The following is a 22,306-nucleotide window of genomic DNA, read 5'->3' as shown; positions in this document are numbered from 1 at the left end:
CTTGATTCTGGTGGGTAGTGACAGGGGTTTGTCCAGACTGTCCCTGTTCTGTAAACTGAGCTGAACCACGGCTGTAGGCATCACATGTGAAGTCTGGCATGTGGAATCACCGCCAAGCAAGCTGCCATATGCCCCAGGAGCTGGAGGCAGATTCTGGCTGGCACTTGAGGGCTGCATTGAGCAGTATCTATAAGCGATACCAGGGATAGAAACCTGTCCTGAGGTAGGAAGGCTTTGGCCTGTAGTGTATCTAGGTCAGCCCCTATGAATTCTGGGCATTGCACTGGTGTAAGGGTTGACTTCTGGGAATTGATCTGCAGGCCCAGCTCCACAAACAAGCATATCGGGTCTTTGGTGGCTTGATGAGTCTCCTGAAGTGATCGAGCTCTAAGGAGACAATCGTCCAGGTAAGGGTAGATCATTATCCCTTGAGATCATAGATGGGTGGCCACCATCGAGAGAACTTTGGAAAATATTCTTGGAGCTGATGAAAGTCCAAAGGAGAGGATCCTGTATTGGTAGTGGTTGTGCTCCAGAGTAAACCTGAGGAAATGTCTGTGAGATGGTAATGCTGACATGTGAAAGTAGGCATCTTGTAGGTCAAGGGCCAGAAACTAGTCTCCCTGTTCCATTGATGGAATGATTGTTGATAGGGTCACCATCTTGAACTTCTGAGCTTTGACAAACTTGTTGAGAGCTCTGAGGTCCAGGTTGGGTCTCCAACATCCTTTTCTTTTGGATATTAAGAAGTAACGAGAGTAGAACCCCTTGCCTCACAGATGCTGAGGTACTGGTTCTATGGCTCCTAACTGCAGGAGTTGATCTACTCCTGCCATAGTAGACTCTTGTGAGAAGGGTCTCTGAAGGGGGGGGGGAAGGGTGTTGTGGAGAGGGTAGGGAGGTGAAGTGGATGGAATAGCCGGATCTCACGATCTCTAGGACTCATTTGTTCGATGTAATGCGCTCCCAGGCACAGCAGAACGTTGTCAAATGGTGGCCACCAAATGGGTGTGTGGTCACAGGTAATATAGTGGGGTGTGGTCTCACAGCACCTCAACCTACCCGTCAAAAGTGATGCTTAGGGGCAGGTGGTTGGGTCGAGGACTGGGAACCAGAATGCTTTTTTTTGAGAAATTTCCCTTTTTCCTCTGGTGCCATCATTTCCATAGTGCTGTTGTGATGGGAATTTGGATGAATAAGGCCCCTATTGTTATTGAGGGCTAAAGTGTCTCGGCCCTGGAATCCTTCAAGGAGTGGAGAGAGGCATCAGTTTTCTCGGCAAAGAGCTTCACCCCTTCAAAGGGGAGGTCCTCCACTGTGATCTGCACCTCCTTCAGAAAACCCAAGAGGTGGAGCTGCAACACCCATCTCATCCCCACAGCCTTAGAGATGATCCTGGCAGCTGTGTTGGCGGCATCGAGGGCTGACTGAAAAGCTGTTTTTGCCACCAGTTGCCCTTCCTAAATGATGACGCTGAAGGAATCCTGGGAGTTCTCCGGGAGTTTATCAATAAAGTCCTATAGTTTATTGTAATTCGTGTAGTCAAATTTCACTGTGAGCACCTGGTAATTGGCTATTCAAAACCGTAAGGTGGCAGAGGAACACGCCTTCCTACCAAAGAGATCAAAACGCTTCCAATCTCTGTTGTAGAGTGTCGTCTTAGAGCGGTATTGTCAGCCATGAGAGTCTACAGTGTCCACCATGATGGAATTGGGCAGGTAAATAGAAACTCTGATTCGTTTGTGGGAACATAATATTTTTTGTCCACCCACTTGCATGTTGGGGCCACCAAAGCTGGGGTTTGCCACACCATCTTAGGTGGGTCTAGGATGGTCTCATTGATTGTGAGGGCAATTTTGGAGGTAGTTGATACATGGGCGATATTGATAAGCTGGTGGTGTGTATCTTTAACCTTCTCCAATGGTATGCAAAGGGTGTCTGCCACTCTCTTTGCCAGCTCTTGGAACAAGCAGAAGTCATCCACCATGGAAGGTGGTGATGGCATGATCACTTCGTCCGGTGAGGAAGAGGATATGGCCTTGGGTGTGACCACCTCCTCTGTGTCCACCAATTGCTCCTCCACTTCTTGGGGTTCTGAGACCTGTGATGCTATAGCTAAGGGGGCATGCTTGGGAGGTTCTCAGGCGATGCTCGGTGCCCTCAAGGAAGGCTGGCAGTGCGCCACCCAGGGATCCCAGTATGGCCACTGCACTGGCATAGGGCCTGGTAGAGGTTCCCAGTGGTGCCTATACCAAGATGATGGTGGTGCCATCTGGTGGTACGTCCCTGAACACTGTTGATATTAGGTCCCATATGGAGATTGGGCGGAGTACAGAGAAACCCAGTCCGGCTCACTCTCTGATCCCTCACTCAACATCGGAAGGGCATGGCATGATTGTGGGGAAATACCCCTTGATCAGCCATGGCTAGGTGTCATGATCCCAGTACCAAGGGGGAGAGAGTCAGGAGCTTCCAACACAGCCACTGGTTTGATGGAATTCTGCCAGTACTGAGCGTCCCAGTGTCGGTGGCAGTGCTGGGGGAGATGGGGACCTCACCTGTAACACTGTCCAGTGCGGGATGGGGCAATGCCGCTGGCAGTACCGATGTCAGCTTGCATACCAGGAATGTCTTAGGGTGTTTGTTCTTGTCTTTTTGTACCGAAGATTCAGTCCCCGTCACCAAAGGTTCTGTGGGCCTATCAACAGTACCAGACACCGACGGTTGTCATGAGACTCAGGTGCTGGATGATCTCAGTGCTCGTGGTGCTGAGGATACTGAGCAAGATGGTGATTGCCCTTGGCTATCCCTGGGCTCACTGAGAGGACTTCCCGCTCTCTTTTTTTTGATGTGTGAGAGGTGTCTGCAAAGTTGAAGGTTGAGGGGAAGACTCACACCTGGCAAAGGGCTGAGGTCGGAGAGCCTCCTCCATAAAGATGATTTTCTGGTGGGGTGCTCTATCCTTGCAGGATCTCTGTCAGAGCTGCTGGCAGAGGGAACACTACTGTTGGATGTGGCACTTGCCGAGACAGTGAATGCCCTGGGAGTGCTTGTCCGCAACCGGAATCACCTCGCTGCAAGTGCGACACTTCTTGAAGTCTGGAGTACAGGGCATACCCTTGTCCGGGTGGGTCCTCCGCAGTGAGGGTCAACAGAAGAAGGAAGTCTTTTCTTTCTTCTTTTTGTTGTTGCTTTTAAGGCCTGGCCAAATAAAAGTCAAAAAGCGGCTAAAGGATTTCTAAAAGCTAAAGATTAACAACTGAAAAGGAGACATAACCATCTCCTAAAGGACAGTTAAGGGCTCCGTCTCTAGCCAGGGTTGGTTGAGAAGGAAGAGGACCATTACCCGTGCATGCTGGCTAGTCTTCTGGCACAGCACAATGAGAGACAGCACATGTGGAGGCCTAATGGACACTGCTAGCAAAGTTCTCTGATCAGCAGTGCAGGGACACAGACATACCTACAGTGGAGCACCCATAGCGACACTACTCGAAGAAGAATGAAAAGCTTTGACTTTTTAAAAAGTTTTCCCTTTCTTTTTTTAATCCAAAACTATTCACCAAATTTACAGATTGTTTTGGTCAACCCCAAACTTTATTTTTCAGTGAATGAACTATAAACTCATCATAGGGGATAGAAAACTGAACTGGGGGAAAGGATGTAGAAACTGTCCCTCTGAGGAGGCTGTTTTCTCATATCTTTTCCCACTCCACTCCCAAGACTATCACTTCCTAGCTTCTTCTTTCTTTCAGTCTTATTTTCCTTTCCACCCGACAGAAGTTTGGTGGTGCTCTCACTTTCTGGAGTATCTGTACATATTGATTTTTCTCCTCCGTCCCCCCACGTATAAAGGAGTTCCCACAACACTTGAGCAAAACTTAAGTAGGAATGTGTGACGTTGTGCAGTCTATATGGTTTTATAAAAACATAATAAGAAGTGAATATAATGTAACCAGAATAGTTTTATAAAAATATAAGTGAATATAATTTAACTGGAATATGCTTCATGCAAAAGGTCTCTTGTAAGGTATCATTACAAAGCTTATAATCTTCTGAGTGTGATCATCCTATTTGTATAAATGTACCACTCTTGTATCTGAAACTAAAAATATGAACTATAGTTCTGAGGGCCTATTGTAATTATGCAAAGTGTGGGCCATTAATGGTGGTTTGGAATCTTGATGACTCCCATTAACCAGGACCATTGTCTGCAGATGGCTGTGTTTACCTGTTAATCTTCTTGTATATGTGTGTGCTGGCAAGTGGGTAATGAAGTCTTGCAGTGACATGTGATCATGTCACCTGACCTGGAATCCATCTTTAACCTGGTGCTTTTCCAGTGGGGGGAGGGAGCTGTGGAAACCCAGAGAGACAAAGGGTTCCCGCCTTACGCAAAAGATATATAAAGCGGTGGAAGAGAACAAGTGGAGGGAGAAGCCATCATGAAGAATCCCCTAGCTATCACCTGAGCTGGAACAAGAGCTGTACCAGGGAAAAGAACTGTGCGCAGGCCTGGAAGGTGTCCAGTCTGAGAAAAAGCTTACTAAAGCATCTCTGAGGGTTAGATTATCTGTATTCAGTTTGATTAGACATAGATTTGCGCATTTTATTTTATTTTGCTTGGTGACTTACTTTGTTCTGTCTGTTACTACTTGGAACCACTTAAATCCTACTGTCTGTATTTAATAAAATCACTTTCTATTTAGTAATTCACTCAGAGTATGTATTAATACCTGGGGGAGCAAACAACTGTGCATATCTCTCTATCAGTGTTATAGAGGGCGAACAATTTATGAGTTTGCCCTGCATAAGCTTTATGCAGGGTAAAACGGATTTATTTGGGTTTAGACCCCATTGGGAGTTGAGCATCTGAGTGCTAAAGACAAGCACACTTCTGTGAGCTGTTTTCAGGTGAACTTGCAGCTTTGGGGCAAGTAGGGTGACCAGATGTCCCGATTTTATAGGGACAGTCCCGATTTTTGGGTCTTTTTATTATATGGTCTCCTATTACCCCCCACCCTCTGTCCCGATTTTTCACCTTTGCTGTCTGGTCAACCTAGGGGCAAGATATTCAGACCCTGGGTCTGTGTTGGAGCAGAGGGGAGTGTCTGGCTCAGCAAGACAGGGTGCTGGAGTCCTGAGCTGGCAGGGAAAACAGAAGCAGGGGTAGTCTTTGCACATTAGGTGGTGGCTCCCAAGGGGGTTTCTGTGATCCAACCCGTCACAGAATGCTTCCAAGATCTGCACTCTGCCTGCTCTGCTAACAAAAAACCCAGTGAAGTTTTGAAAGAGGCAAAATACCGACTATGCAAAGCAATCTGCTTTTGCAATCAAATCTGGATTGCTGCTGCCAAAGTAATTAAACTGACAAACTGCCCAAGAAATTGACACAAATTACCATATATACTCGATCATAAGCCGGTTCGTTTATAAGCTGACCCCCCGTCCCCCCAAGATGGATAAGTAAAAATGGAAAATTTTTATAACCCGTTCATAAGCCGACCCTATAATTCAGGGGTCAGCAAACTTATCCATCAGGGTAAGCTGCTGGTGGGCCAAGATGGTTTGTTTACCTCGAGTGACCACAGGCACGGAGGTAAACCTAAGTAAACAAAGTGTCCTGGCGTGCCAGTTGCTTACCCTGACGGGCCGGGACAGCAACTAGTGGAGAAATTTTGGGGGGAGTAACCCCTGTGACCACCCCCCACATGACCCTACCCCTAGCCCAGGACCCCCCCCCCCTCTCACCATCCCATTCCTTCCCACCTTATCTGGGGAGGATGTCTCTGGCCTGGCTGGAGCTGCTCCGGTAGGCTGGGCAGCGCGGCCGCAGCCTGCTCCGGCGGGCCAGACCGGGCGACGCGGCCGCAGCATGTTCCAGTGGGCTGCGTCGGGGGGCACGACCGCAGCATGCTCCAGAGGCCCAGACAGTACGGCCACAGCCTGGGGGCTGTGGGGTGAGCAGCATGGCTACATCCTGCCAGCCCCAGAGCTGCAGCTGCTTCGGAGGCTGGGGGGAGAGCAGCGTGGCCAGAAGCGGAGAGACTCTGGCCCTGCCTCTTCCCTTCTGTCTCTGCTGGCTGTGTTGCCTCTCCTTGCTCCCTCTGTTGGGGGGGAGGTGCCGTGTCCCACCTCTCCCTCTCTATACCCGTTCATAAGCCGACCCCCTTCTCTGGTGCTTCCCTTTTTTACTAAAAAAATTCAGCTTATGAATGAATATATATGATAACTATTTTTCCTTATCCTCTCTTTACTCTCTTTTAAAAAGTTGTGGCACAAAATAAAAGTGATTTGTTTGTTTTGTGGGACATTTATAACATGAAGGTCAATGCAACTGGATAATGCAATATCTGGATTTTACTCTCAATGCTCTGATCAAAGTTTTAGACAATGAGATGTAACCTTTTAAAATCTCATATTAAATTCTGAAGTGAATTGTGCTGACCTGGTTAGCAGCGAGGCCATGAATTTCCTATAGAGAACAGAAGAAAAATCTGAGTGGACAAGCTCCAATAACTAGTGCTTATGTTCTATTTTCTATTTAATTATAATATCCTCCAGCCTGAATGAACTGTGAGCTTACACTCCAACCTCCTTATGACTGGGATCCAGATGAAGAGGATGTTTGCATATTAAAATGTAGCAAGGTTGGAGGATGATCCATCGGGTCAATCTGAGTTTTACAGAGAATGAAAAGCCAGCTAAACTCTCTTTCAAGGGACAAGCCAAATAAGTGCTATATTTAAAGTGATTTTATGAACTATAAAACATATTCCAAAGCAGCACTCAGACCACTGCATCTGCATTTCCTTGTAGTGTACATTCTATCCCTGTTAAAGACAAAAATTCCCAAACCCCGTATAGTAATATTTACACCATAGGAATAAAATGAATGTGAGAAAGAATAACTGTAAAAATCTACCTTAAATATATTTGCTTGAGATAAATTCCCATAAGTAACACTAACTATGCTATTAATGTGCATAAAATGTTACTGACATATTGTAAAACTCTGGCTAATTTAATAATGCCTGATGTGCCTTACATCATGTTCAAATGATGTAATAATACGCTGTTAAATGAGTCACCTCACATTAGCTTCATGGCAATAGCATAACTGATGGGTCATTAAAGTGAAACTGGTGTAGCATATTACTGGAAATACTGTTATTTTTGCTATTGATTTTTTTCTTCTTTTTTTATTGATCCAAAACATAGAGCTTCTGGAACAAACATCGTTATTAGCAATAGCCACAATACTTATAAAATACTAACAGCCACAAATAAGTTAAAAATCCATCTATCATTACAGCATAAAATATTTTACAATACAATATTTTACACTGATTGAGTAAAATGTAATTAGTCCATCACATCACTGTATCTTTCAACAATCGTGTTTCATAGATTTATATGGCTATCATCAATTTCATTCTCTTAGTGTATTTTATAAGAATTAGAATGTCTTGTCTACATCTGCATGTACAATTTATAGAATTATTAAGCATATCAAGACAACTGAGCTGTTCATAAACATGTTACATTTTAAACTGAAATATTGCTGATTTTCTCTCTTCATTCTGTTCAGATCTTGTCTACTATTTATTATACTTCAGGTTTGTTTGTTTTTTAAAACTACTTTCTTACATCTTGGTAATAATTCAAAGTCTGGATAGCATTCAATACAGAATAAAAGGGATATACTTCTACACTTCAAAAAATCCACCACTATGTTCCATTATTCCTTCATGACTGTCTGGATTTACTGAAGTAGAGCATTTAATATATTATTTTCCTATATGTACAAAATGTTACTATGTAATTAAGAATTAATCCAACCATAGCTGTGAACCTTAACATACAGTTACATTGTTTATGACCTCCCTATTTATGTAGGGTGCATTTTAAAGATAATGCAGATTTGATTGCTTATTATAAAAACCAAAATCTGAATGGTTAAATATATGTGCACTGACCTGCAGATACGTTCATGACCCTAGTTAAAATCCAGCATGCATTCACAATTCAGAATGTAATCTCCACTCATTTCACTAACAGAACATGTAGTTTCAATCTTACCATAGATAAACTTGATGAAAACAGGCATTTTCCCTTATTTACAAGAACTCATTTCAAAATAAAGCACTCTTTAAGGTTCACAGAGAAACAATTTAAAAAAAACAACTTAAATTGATAGTGTGATTCCACACAGAAAAATATAAACATAAACCCAATTTAAAGGGACACCAAATATGGTGTTTTTATAAAGTGGCCTAGCATAGCATTTTATTCTATTAGTAGATCACAATTTCTGGATTTCTTCTAAAAAACAATGACAGTCACTGGTTTGGTTACAGCTCAATTCGACCACCTTACTAGATGTCTCCTTGAGGTTTTGCATTTTCCAAGGGAGAGAAGCTGTAGGAGACAGGAAGGTGCAGGACATACCAAGGATCCAGAGGAGGGAGGGAACATGCATTGAAACCAAAAGGAGGAAAGCAGAATCAGGTCACTAAACACTTGGACAAACCAATTTACTATGGAGTAAAATACCAGAAGCCGCACACAAAGCTTGTTTGGTTTGCGGAAATAGTTTTTGTGATAAATTGGAAAACTGTAGTCGGCTGCACCATAATTCAGGAAAACTGCCTACAGGGCATTGTTAAGTATTGGCATTCTTCACGCTATATGGCATAAAAATGAAGAGCTTGATACTGCAAACATTTACGTTGGTAAATATTTTACACATGAATGGTGCCACTGAGATGAAACAACAACTCACATAAACAAAGTTACTTAAAAGTGTTTTTGCAGGATTGGGCTAAAAAAGCAGAGTAATTGGCCCCAAAAGCTCAATACTCAAAGAGGCAGCAGAAAAGCATCCTAAAAACTTTTTGCTAAAAGTATCTTGAAGAGATGTTTAAGTTAAAGAACAAGTTGTAGTCTGTCACAGAAGTTCACTGAAAATAATTAAATCAACAGATTTAACAATATCTTAATTCTAAACCTCCTGTAAACATTAAGAAATCTTATATTTGGAGAGGAAAAACAAAACAAAACTTTAAAAAAAGACAACTGGGATCAAAACTAAAACAGAGGAATCTAATCTACTAAAAACTATTTTTCCCTTTTATTTACAACTTCTAAAAAGGGGACGGAGGGAGATAGAGAGATTGGGAAATCCCAGGAAAATCTTTTAACAAAACAAAATAAAATAAGATTAGAATAAAGAAGCTTTTGGCTTCAAAATAGTTTAATCAACAGAAATTAAAATAAAATGGAGAACTGGCATCACTAAAAAGTGGGCATACAAAACCAATTTCTTTGAAGCGAAACTACAAGCAAAGTTAACCTCTTCCCACTGCAGAACAAAACACAGTTTTATGTAATTTGATTGTAAACCTGTTCTGCAATATAAAAAATTAGCACTAATGAAAGTAATCAGTAAATTAGTAAATTAGCCAGCTTCCAAAATAATGTCAAACTTAAATTATTATATTTAAATATTGCACATACTGACTTGTTTGAACAACACTAACGTTCATACAATCTACCAATGTCTAGACTAGCAATCATATGAAGTCCATAACTTGCATTTAAAGAGGTACTGCCGCTTTTTGGGAGACTGAATATTAATAGGAGTTTCACAGTACAGATACAAATGGTCTTTGTTTTCAACATCTGTGTTGCAGAGAAGAGACGGAATAGAGGAATCAAGATGACCCTTACTTAATAGGAGAAGCAGTGCTACAACCAGTACTGCCACATGGTGCTGCCTTTTCACGCCTTACAAACTACTATTTAGAGACTTGGACAAGTGTCAAACCCAAGAGCTAAGTTTTTCCAAGGTTAGACATTCCTGAAAACACTAGTTCAAAGTGACTAGAATGTTTACTGGAAATAAGAATATATTTTCCCCATTGAAAATAAATAATCACAAATGAATTTCTCTCCTAGCACTAGACACGTAATACACTAGTTATTTAACAATTTTGAAAAAAACAGCATTTGGTTTTCAGCACAAATTCAGGAGTACTGTCAAGGTGTAGTTTAAAAAATGTAAACATTTGCAGACCACATTCCTTTTAAGAAAAGAACTAACACATTTTGTTTTATAAATTGTTCTGACTATGAGCTACACCTGGATTATTTTTTTTTAATCTAAGATGAACATATTGACACTGAAATGGAAATATGCCTGCATCTTACAACTTATTTTAAACATTACTAAAACCATTTATTATAAGAAATAACACAGGATTATGTTGGTGACAAAATTTAGAAATCTGAGGATATTATCTGCCTTAGGAGCATTAACATTAAACAGAAGAAATAGAAGAGTTTGCTAAGGCAGTGTATTATATATACTACCAGCATTTCACTTCTAGAAAACTGAATTCAAATTATAGCTTGAGTCACAAATGAAAATTAATCTGGTGGACTCAGTGCACATTCTACTCTCATTGACAATTTGGCCTGACTAGTTGTCTGCTCAAGAAAAAAGAAGGCTTAGATTTTCAGACAAACGATTTTGAGTATCTCTGTTTCTGGGTTCACACTTGGAAAGACCTTAAAGGGTCCTAATTTTCAGATAGTGAATGATCAGCATTTTCTGAAATTTGAAGTTGGAGATCTCGCTAACAGCAGCAAACAAAAATCACTAGCCACTTTTGAAAAACTTGGTCCAAGACTGGAAAACCTGAGTAGTTTCAGGTCAGGATGAAAACACGTTGGCCGAAGAATACACAAAGGCACGGGGGAGGAGAGGGAAAGCAACCAAAGACTCAAGGGATGGGTTTTTTATACAGGGACTTAGTCCTCCAGGTTTCTATTCAAATCCAGCCTAGGTCAGTAGTTGCTGGAAGTTCATGGTTTGATGGTCTATATGAAATAAATCTGGTTACTTTAATCTAATCCCAGTGAACAATCACACCAGCTGGCAAGGAGGCCAAGAATTGAAAGGACTCAGTCCAAGATGATCCCATCTAGGAAAGGGGTGGAGCATATTGGGGAAGCAAGTTGCCAAACATGTATAGCACTGTATATATATCCATTCTTTTGTTAAATAAAGGACTTGAGTCTCCAGAACCATGGAAACAGTTCCCCTTTCACAAGCACTAACCCATCTCAAATATACACACAAAAGGTTTGTGAGGCAGTTGGACAGCACTAGCTCTCACAAAGTACAATTCAAGCCAGTGCTATTAGACCTTTACATTCATTTCTGTCTTAGGTAAGAACTATTAGCCTGAAATGTTCAAATGAATTCAACTAATTACTGAATTAAGATAATTCAACTTCTTTTCAATGATCACTGCACTTACTTGACAACCTGGTAGTCCTGGGTCTCTGCCATATAGTGGAAATGGACCCCTATCTGATGTTTTTCCTACAAAGCAAAAGAAAAAAAGGTTTGAAATAAACCCATTTTTGAACTGGCTAGATATTTTACATTAAAAATATTTGCCAGCACAACATTAAAACAAAACCTGAAGCCCTGTGCAATCTACAGAAAGCAAGTTGCCAGGTTAAAAGTGGGCTTATTCATATATTTCTTTTATATGGTTAAATGTCACTCTTTAGTCTATCAACATACCATAGTACAGATCAGGGATAATTTTGTACATTGTTATAGTTATCAATCTGTTATAAGCAAAATGAACATTTCTAATGCTGGTAGCACTATTTGGAAAAGTGATATCAGAATGACGCAGTGTAGTAAATTGATGGCATGCAGGAAGCTGACATATAAAACTGGATGTCCAGACTCATTACCAAAGTATTTGGAACTCAGAATTGAAGAGGTAAAAGGTTTGGGCTGTGGTGTTAACATGATGAGTACACCTCTGCTAGTTGAATCACAGAACAAAAAACAGTCCACAATCTTAGAGGAGTTACATCCTACTCTCCCAAATGGAGACAAGGTTGTATAATAGCAACAGATGAAAACAACAGAAAAAAATGGGAAAATCAAGGAGAAAGTGCTGGCAGCAGAATAATCATAATAAAGGAAATTCTGAAGACCGTAACCCTCCGGTTCTTAAGCACAAAATGAAGCCCACATTCAGATGCCTAGGGAAGGGAGGACAAGCGCATGCAGGGGTGCACAAAAATTCAAATTTGTGAAATACAGAAACTAAAACCAAGTAATTCACAACAGGTTACTGTAATTTCATGTAACTGTTGCCACCTTTAATAAAGACATCTCATATAATCAATCATTTGGTGGGAAGAATCAATAGAACTACTAGGGTATATTGACATTTGAAACAAACGCCACAACTCAATAAACTAAAAAGGAGTGCAGGCGCTGGCACACATCCCTTCTCTGGTATTCTGTAGTGCAGCAACAGGAGTTCCAAGTTTAACCAGAACACTCAGTGTCATACATAGTGCTTGTTACAGAGGTAGGCTAACTAATTTAACAAACCATTTACGTGACAATTAGTGTGGATTTTTTTCTTTTAAATAGGTTCTTCCATGTACTAATAAAGGCATGGGGTGGTGAGGAAAGAAAAAGGTAAAGCAGCAGCTTAGTTTAGGCTTTCCGGAAATCAGCAACTCTGATTTAGTTCTCAATGAAGCAAAAGTTCAGCACTATTTAGGACACTTCACACCCTCCCACCCCCAAATCACAATGCAGGCAATAACTTCTTTTGCTAACAAATTAAAATGCAACAGAAACACAGTAATTTTGTAATCTACGATTGATCTAATCAACCCTGGAAACCCACATATGCCCACTCATCCTTTAAAACCTTCATCTCAGGAGAAAACTCTAACCATATAAAAAGCTCAATTAACCTACCCATTCAAGGGAACAACCAGACTTTCCCCACTTAGCCATACTTTCGTAAGGCTGTCTCCTGGCTTGCAGGCACCACACACAGGGCTGTGCTCATCATATAGAACAGCTGCCCTAGTATGTTGCTGGTTGGGGTTGGAGGGTGTGAGATGCGGCAAGGTATTACAGTGCTCCACCCCCTCTGGCCACTACTGGTAGCAATAGTCAACAGTGAGAAAGATGCTCCATGGCTCCCCGTAAGAACAGCCACTTCCCAGGCAATACCATAAAGGGGTGGGAAAGTGCTCCAGAGCTCCATTTACTGTTTCCAGTGCTGCTGGCTGAGTGGGAGGAGAAATCCAGGGCCCCACCCCTTACCCTGGTTGTTTCAGTATGAGGGACCTGTGGAAGACTTCCTGGAGCTTCATCTTTCTGACCCCTGCCAATGCTTATAGTGGGGGTGGCGGAAGAAGGTTCCCTGATTCTGTTTGCTCATGCTGTCCAGGGCAGACAAGGAAAGAGCTTCTCCCTGCTCTATCCCCCCCCATTCCCATCTTATTCACACCCACACAGTGGAAGTGAGGGAGGTGGAGTGTGGGATGGAGGGGGAAAGCAAATGGCAAAGAGGAACCAATAATGAAAGTGGGGTATGGAATAAACGAGGAGGCAAAGTGGAAAAGGAATAGAGAATGAGTGAACAATTAGATGAAAGTGGGGAAAAAGTGAGGGGGGGGGAATGGAAGGTGAAGAGGTTGCGCTCATGCGTTTTAAATTTAAGCTCAGGCAGTTTCAAAAAGAAACCAGAGTCTACAATATCCCTCACACAATTATGTACTGATATGTTCTAATCTTTCTGTGTTCATTGTATTCTCAGATTTATCAAGCACGTGTGATTCTTTTTAAAATTTACTACTTGCTAATACCAGCTTTACAAATTGAAGTCCCAATCCTAGAAACACCACAAGAGGAATATTCCACTGAAGTCAAGTATTTACAGCATCCAGCCTTAAAATGTGGCTTTGAGGTTCTCTATTAAATCTCAGATGTTTGACAAATAACATTAACATTGAGTGGGAACAGCCTCCTGAGCATTGCCTCACCATCAAAGATGGTTAAAAAGTCAATCTCTGCCAAAGTGTGGAAAGAGTCAGAAAGACAATCACTGATTATAGAAAACATTAACTAGATATCTGTCCCAAGTGTGACAAACCATAGTATTGCACTCAAAAAATATCCAAACACACTATTCAAACCCTAATCTGAAGACAGTGATTAATAAACCAAGGATACTCACAACATTTCAAGCATTTGAAAATGTCTATGCTTATTTAGCAACCAATGAAAGAAACCTCCCCCACAAATAATACATGTATTTTGTAATATCTTTTAGTATAAATCAGAAAACACAAATTCCAAAGTTGCACTTTGCTTTAACAATGAATATGACTAGATAATACGCAATGAAGACTGTTAGCTTTAGATATTTACCAATTTTAAATGCCAATTCTTTACTAGTTTAAATTTTTGCCTGCTAAGCAAAAGTTCATCTTGTTCATTTTATACAAATTACTACTTAAAATAGAAAAATGTCTAACTCCTCCTAGAACATCATCTCTGCATGATTATTAACATATTGGTTACTACAAATATTCTATTATAATTTACTGGTGAAATGGGAGCATTGCTATTAAAAAAAAGAGAGAGAGAGAGAGAGAGAGAGAGAAAGAAAGAAAAGTGAACATTTTTTTGCGGAAGCAATTTGCCTCTAACAACCATCAGGCACCAAACAAATAAAATACCTAGCATGCAAAATTATTTGAAGTAGCATGAATCATACTGTTCACGTTAAACAGACTCAGCATTTTCTTTCCAGAAAATGAGACTCTTACACCAAATGATAAACAACTTTGACTAAAGTATGCAGTATTCCAGGCAGGCTTTAAAACAAATATTTGTGTAATAGTAAATTACGAAGACTGGAAAAATCATCATATATAGATGGTTTATGTAACAAGTAGGAATTGTTAGACACAAGTAAAATGAACATTTTATACATTCAGTATAAAAGCATGGCGGGCCCATAATACCCCACCCTACTGGGGGCAGAAAGTTTCACCACACCATATAGATTTGTTCTGAGAAATGATTCAGAAAAGTAAAAACTATAGTTGAAATGCTATCACCTAGAAATTCATCAGAACTGATGTGATTCCTCGGTATGATAAAAATTTGGAGCAAGTCACGCCAAATCAGTCCTCTAAAGGCCAAACTTTTTATGAAATACTTAAAACAGACTGTACAGCTTTGGGATAAAGTACTGGAGCATGCTTTTGAGGGTATAAAGAATCTACTGGCCACATCGCCAGTGCTGGCATTTTATGCTCCCAAGTCTCCAGTCACTTCAGCAGATGACAGCTGGTCTAGGTGGGGAGCTACTCCAGTTACACACAGAAAATTTGAAGCCTATAAAATATTGTTTCAAATGGCTTTACGTCACCATCTCCAGGTATGCCCCGTGATGATGTCTAAAGGGGAAGGTGACCATCTATACTAATATGGGTCACCACTTTTACAAAATTGTGATAAATCTTGTACAAAGTATACCTTGTGAGGTATCATTGAAAAATTTCCAATCTGCTGAGTATTATTAGCTGGTTATAATTTGTGTAGAGTGACATGTGTGTAATTATGAAATTTTGCTAGATGTTTGTAACTCAAGCATGTTGTGAGTCTGAGAAATGTCCTCAGGTTAGCTCTTCGGGAATAACAAAGGAACTATAAACAAGAGTCCCTGCATGTCATTCCCAAAGACACCTCAAACAGCACATATGCAAAAGATGCAAGCAAAATTTTGCAATTCATATGAAGAACTGATGGCCAGGCACGTCCACCATGGAATGGCTTGACCCCATAACACAGTAAGCATTTTTCCAGCAAAAAGTGTCAAGATATAAAAAGCAAGAACAAAGGCCCCGGATACCTCTCTGTTACCCCATCTCTGGACTGGTGAATTCTGACAGGGGAAATTTTGAACGAAAGGACTATGGTCCCCAAAAACTATTTGGGCAACATAACAGATTTAACATCCCTGCTATTCATTTTGGAATAATACTTGAATTTTGCTAATAAATCTTTAGTTAGTTTACTAAAGCATTGGGTACAGCGTTGTCCTTGATGAAGGTTCTGAGCATCCATTGACCTGTGTAAATGACTGGCCCCTTGAGGCTGGAAGAACCTAATGTCTGGTGATTTTTGGTATTAATAACCTATTATCACAGAAGTCCAGTTTGTCTGGATGGTAATATAGGCTGGAGTGTTTAAGAGGACTGTCTGTGGCTCCATATTAAACCAATATAGTGATCCAGGAGCACACATTTGTTGCTGGTTTGGTTAAATCTAATTATTGTATAGAATATACCAGTGTTTCCCAAACTTGGGATGCCGCTTGTGTAGGGAAAGCCCCTGGCAGGCCGGGCCAGTTTGTTTACCTGTCCCGTCCGCAGGTCCGGCTGATCGCGGCTCCCACTGGCCGCGGTTTGCTGCTCCAGGCCAATGGGAGCTGCTGGAAGCGGCGGCCAGTACGTCCCTCAGCCTGCGCCACTTCCAGCAGCTCCCATTGGCCTGGAGCAGCGAACCGCAGCCAGTGGGAGCCGCGATCGGCCGGACCTGCGGACGCGGCAGGTAAACAAACCGGCAATGAGGATGAGCTTGGCCCAATCCACTTCCAGCTTGAGAATGACTTGTGGAATGATCAAGTTAGGAGGAAAAGCAACAGGAAAGCCAATTTCCAGCTGAGGTGGAAGGCATCAGTTAGAAGCCTGGACTGAGGCTCCCCTAAGAGCAGAATAGACAGCATTTCCTGTTGTCCCTTGTAGCAACCAGGTTGATCATCAAGATGTCCCAGGCTGCAAAGATGACTCACAAAACACTGTGCTTCAGACATCACTTATGGTCCCAGGAAAAATTCCTGCTGAGATGGCCTGGGAGATGATTCTGGACCCCATGCAAGTGATTGGTTATTGGAGCGATACTCTCATCAATGCAGAACTGCCACAACCTGATCACCTCTTAGCATAGCACACTGGAGCATACTCCCCATTGCCTGTTCACAATACATGGCTGCAGTACTGTCAGTAAGCATGTGAACTACTGAACCCTTGATGTGATCTAGGAAAGCTTGACAGACATCTTAGGTGGTCCGAAGCTGCAGGACACGGATATACAGTGGAGCTGCCTGCTCCGACCCCAGGCCCTACACCTCCAGTAACCTATTAAGGAGACACTGGTGACAAGAGTCCTGTTTGGTAAGGGCCAGGCAAAGGGAATGCCTTGGCATACATTTCCCTGAACCTAACTAAATAAAACTAGAAAAATACACTAAAATAGTGAGAAATTGTGAGGTTAAGACCACAAACAGCTCAGACTCCAGCCACGGAGAGTAAGAAGGAACTTAGGGAGGTAAGGATGGTGCTGCCTCATATAGCCAGGGGAGGAGCTATGGCCATGAGGCACGGGCGCTGCCCTTCTATGGATACTGCTAGGCAAAATTCTTCAACTCTGGTGCTCTGGGAGCATACACACGTAAGTTGAATACACAGCTGCATCTACTCGAGAACAGAACTGATTATTATGACCACTAGTGTTGATACACAAGTGTAAACTCTAGCCAAGTTTATATGACAAGTTCTCTGTTTTAGAAATGGAATGATCCAGAATGACAAGATGGATTTGGCAGATGTGGTAGGACCTAGGAAAACCAGTACGGCTGGCGGAATTCTGCGCCACTGCGCAATGCAGAATTTGCACAGAATTAACGTTCTGTGCAGAATTTCCTTTCTCTCTGCAGAACTGGCACTGCAGAGCTGTTGGTTGCCACTTGGGGCCACTGGACCCGGCAAAACCCAGCTCAGCAGCTTGTAAATAGAAGACACTGCTGGGGGAGAGGGGGGGACAGGGAGAAACTTGAAGGTTCGGGGCACCTGCAATTTCCAGCATGCCTTGAAGGAAGGAGGCAACATGCAGAAAACTCCATACAAGCCTGGGACCCAGCATCAGGCTGTATCTCCCTCTGGATTCCTGGGCTCTGGGGAGTAAGGGATGTGGGTTGTTTGGGCTAGGGGGATGCCCCACAGCTGGGCTCTGGCGAGGAGAGGTGCGGGTGTCTGGGCTGGGTGGGGAGAGGTTGCAGGTGTCTGGCCCCCCAGTGGGGAGAGGGTGCAGGTGTCTGGCCCCTCCCCAGTGGGGCTCTGGAGGGGAGGGGGCAGAGAAACAAGAACTGGGCTGTCATAGGAATTTCTTTAACTCTTTACTCCTGGGGAAAATTTTGTTGTTGTCTGTACTGTTACAGGCATAGTTGCTGACAGGTATTTTGAAATAAATTATGAAAATAATTGAAACTGGCTTGGTTATATAGTGTTATTTTGACAAATAAAATATGCAGAATTTTAAAATATTGTGCACAGAATTTTTAGGCGCAGAATTCCCCCAGGAGTAATGCAGGAGTTTGTCCCATGAGACTGCCAGATTTTCAAATGACAACTTGCTAGTTGCACATACTGTAAAATAAGTAACTGCAATATATCAAATTATATGCTTCCTTTGTTTTGGATAGATTAGTGAACAACTTATTTTGCACTAATCAGTCTGAGAGCCGTATGAGATTATGGGGGATTCAACTCAACATATTAAAAATATTGGAATTCTAAATTGTGACATGAGTAGAGCTAAAACACAATTATATCACAATGTTAAGTGATATGACTAAACGAGTTATGGTCATATTGCTCAAAAACACCCTTTTTCTCTCAAGTGTGAGGAGTTGAGTAATTCCTATTATAATATACAAAAACAATCAATCAAACAATCACTATCTGAAAAAGGGGTCAGTTGAAAATCTCAATCAAAGCTCTGAATCAAAATTATCACAACTTTAAAAATACGCTTTATAAATGCAGTGGATTTATATATCTGGAGAGCTTGCTTCATGGAATTCTCAAAGATACACACAATCCCCACCCCTACCCCACCACTATACACACTCCAGGCCATCTGAGCTGAGAGGAGGGAAATCCCCAAAGGTGGTTTATAAGATTTTGTATTTTAAGAACATCTGCTTAAAAAGGTTGGCACTCCTCTGCACACAAACTGCTACATTTTACAGATTCAGAAGAAAGAGTGGGAGAACATGCAATTTAGATTACACAATTTAAAACTACACACAAAAACTATGTTAAAAGAACTTTACAGTTGCAAAGTCAAGTACTCAAAAGTTAGGAAATGCCAGAATTAAGGTTGCCTGTGCATAGTGTATTAGACATTGCCAGGGTAGTCGATGTCAGCATTTAAATTCTCCTAATTAGGTTAAAAAAAACTCATACCCCATGAAGATCAAATAGACTGAGAGGGGGTAATTTAAATATTGCACTGATATCTCTCTATGGCTGTATAAAATTAAGAGAGATTAGTCAGAGTTATTATGCATCTAAAAGACATTCCAAGAATCTTCTTCAGAAAATCATCCCAACCCCAAAATGAATTTTCTATTATCCACTCCATAACACCTCAAAGAAAAATCGTGGGGAAACGGGGGAATCTTGCAGCATATCCTGAAAGTCAACAACTCTGGGATCTGGAGAACCAAGAGGAAGTGAATTCCTAGAACCCAAGATCCCTAGTCAGGAATGCCCTGTCTCATTTGCAGCAGGGACTGTACACTTGATTACATTTGTGGTCATACTGCACTGCCACAGAGGAGGTTTCAGGTAGCCTTGTACAACTTCATAGGTAGATAGGAGTTTGGGAAAATAGAAATTATAATGAACATTCATTTGGAACCTGAATCATAGCAGGAACTGTTAGACACCCTCTAATAAAATTAAACATTTTGGGGCATTTTGAAATATTTTAGCTTTAAACCATACAAAATAAACTGGCATCTCATGTTTTCTTCCTTCTTTCCCCTTCACACTACTCCCTTCATGTCTTCCTGTGTGGTAATATAGTTTTTCCTCAGGTTTTCCCCTCTACTTTTGTTTTTTCTTTCACAGCCATTCCCTATTTCTTTTCTTTCTTCCCCTACATTGTGTTCCCTTCCTCCTCACCATATACTTCCTTTAAGCTCCTTTCTTTCTGTGTGTCACAAAGCCCATTTCCTTCAGCCAGCTTTCCATGGCTAACCGCTTCTCCAGTGCTATATTTTTCTTAAGTTTAAAAAAATAGCAATTAAAGCCTTATACACAGCATTCTGTAGCCTTTTATTTTATTTATTATTTCATGAGTTGACCATAACATCACATAATACAATGATAAATGGATGATAAAATGAACTAACTGGCTACATTTCTAAATCACATTCTTGCTTTATAACCTATCACATCCCTCCCTTCTCTGCCCTTCCTTTTTCTTGTGTAATTTCCTGTGTTTTACACTATGTTTTACACTATGTTCCAGCTCAATCCATATTTCATTTAATTCAATGGCAGAATCCCCGCTAACTTCCAGTTTTCATTTGCATGGTTTGCGTGAAAATCAATTATTGTAAACCAGTGGGCAGATTATACCAGCCAGAAAGATAAAATAAAGTCCAAACTATAGTTCAGGCCAAGGCCCTTTTTTCTTCAGGGCTTGCTTATCACAAAATGACAAAAGTACCTCAAAGCTTTCCTAGTTTTTAGCAAGCTGGGAGGGGAGAGGATACATCTACCTTCTGCATAGCCTTCACTGGATATCTCCTAGACCTCCACAGAGGAACTTCCTTCAAGATCTTATCTCAACCTTCATCTTCTCCAGAATAAACCAGGAGCATTCCATTATTAAGGGCTTTTCTACATGGGGTAATTTACCAGCATAACTATACCAATATAATTATACCACATCATTATAACTCCCTGTGTAACACTCTTATTCAAGACTAAATTTCCCCATTTACAGGTGCTCATAGACTCCAGCAGGCAATCATATGACACCTCGTCCACTGACCTCTCCATTATGGCTTGTCTTGAGCAAGCCCTGCACTTAAGAGGGCTATGTCTCATATTGGAGGTTAAGACTCTGTCATGGGTATTTTTAGTAAAAGTCAGGAAAAGGTTGCAGGCAATAAACAAAAATTCATGGAAGTCTGCAACCTGTCCCTGACTTTTACTAAAAATAAAAGCCCGGAGTGGGGGCAGACCTAACAGTCAAAGTGCTGCCAAGGCTGACCTCCGGCAGCTGCTCCAGCCCTGCTACTGCGGCAGGGGCTGACCACCACTGGTCCAGGGACCCAGGGACCACTGCTCCGGAAGCCCCGGGGCCAGCCAACTGCTCCAGCCCTGGTGCTGACCACCAGCCTCTGCTCCAACCCCGCTGCTGCTCCAGCCCAAGGGGGGCTGACCCAACTCCAGCCACTGCTTCAGCCCTTGGGCTGCTGCACTGGCGTCCCGGGGGCTGACAGCTGCTCCAACCCTGCCCCGTCCTGAAAGAAGTCACGGAGGTCCTGGAAAGTCACAGAATCTGTGACCTCCATGACAGAATTGTATCCTTACCCATAGCAGAGGTATATTGGCCATGCTTGTACCTACATTCCAGCACTGTTACAACTCTCTTTAGTTATAAACCCTGTGGGGTTCACACCCCATAGTTTTGCTTCAAGTTCCATGTTTGAATCAACCCAAAAGACAAATCAAAACCATTGAGTTGGTTTTGTATCAAAACCTTAAGTCTCCCCAGGGTTACTTACAAGGGGATGAGTTTTGTGTTTGCAACAAAACTCCAAATGAAGTGAGCTTCATATGGTTTCAGAATGAAAATTTCACAAAGCATCTAGCAATCACAAGCATATGTGCTCTTGGACCAGAAAACTCTTTGCAGAAACCAAACTAGGTATAAAATTCTCACTAGACAATTTAAACCATTGGCATTTCATAAGTTAGCAAACACTGGCATATGTTGGACTAATTCTGGCATTATTAAGATTTTAGTTAACACCTGAAGTGTTTTTAACTGTAATTATTTGCTATGCCCAAATGTGATATATGATTGCAACATAATATACCTCTCAAATACTCTACAAGAAATTAAATACAAAAAATTCCTCATGCTGCCTATGTAGATTTTAACAGCGTAACGGACTACAAAGACAACAGGACACAAAGTGGAAGTTAGTCTAAAACTGTTCACCACACTAACTCAGTTGTGAATTACTTCAGAGAACTGGCTATAAATGTTTATCTGAAGCCAAATACTCCTTTCCCATTGATTCAAAATAACACTTAGCATATGAGAGGATGACAGAACTTAATTGTACAGCAAATGACTTTAATTTCGGCTGAATTAACCCTTTTGAGCCTACAGATATTTTTACATATCCCCCAAGTATTTATTTGGCTGGCAGTCTGGAAAGTGTCAGCATTTTTAAAGCAAAGCAATGTTCATCATCTAATGTGAATGGTGTAGTGACCACAGCTGGCAGCTGCTCTATTTATTTGTCACAGACAAAGTGTGACTACACTACCCATACAGAGAAAATTCTTTCAGTGAATTCTG

The 22,306-nt window shown here is 41.6% G+C and overlaps 1 protein-coding gene across 7 annotated transcripts in view; it reads right to left on the bottom strand.

The window, feature by feature from the left end:
* Positions 1–22,306, bottom strand: part of TCF12 (transcription factor 12) — a 308,920-nt gene that overhangs the window by 88,374 nt on the left and 198,240 nt on the right. For all 7 annotated transcript variants that reach the window (XM_054041495.1, XM_054041496.1, XM_054041494.1 and 4 more), the window contains one exon: positions 11,325–11,389. In XM_054041495.1, coding sequence (XP_053897470.1) covers positions 11,325–11,389 — 65 coding nt within the window. The remainder of the gene's footprint in view (positions 1–11,324; positions 11,390–22,306) is intronic.

Source organism: Malaclemys terrapin, chromosome 10 (assembly GCF_027887155.1).
Source record: "Malaclemys terrapin pileata isolate rMalTer1 chromosome 10, rMalTer1.hap1, whole genome shotgun sequence".
NCBI lineage: Eukaryota > Metazoa > Chordata > Testudines > Emydidae > Malaclemys > Malaclemys terrapin.
This window is presented reverse-complemented; position numbering and strand designations above follow the sequence as displayed.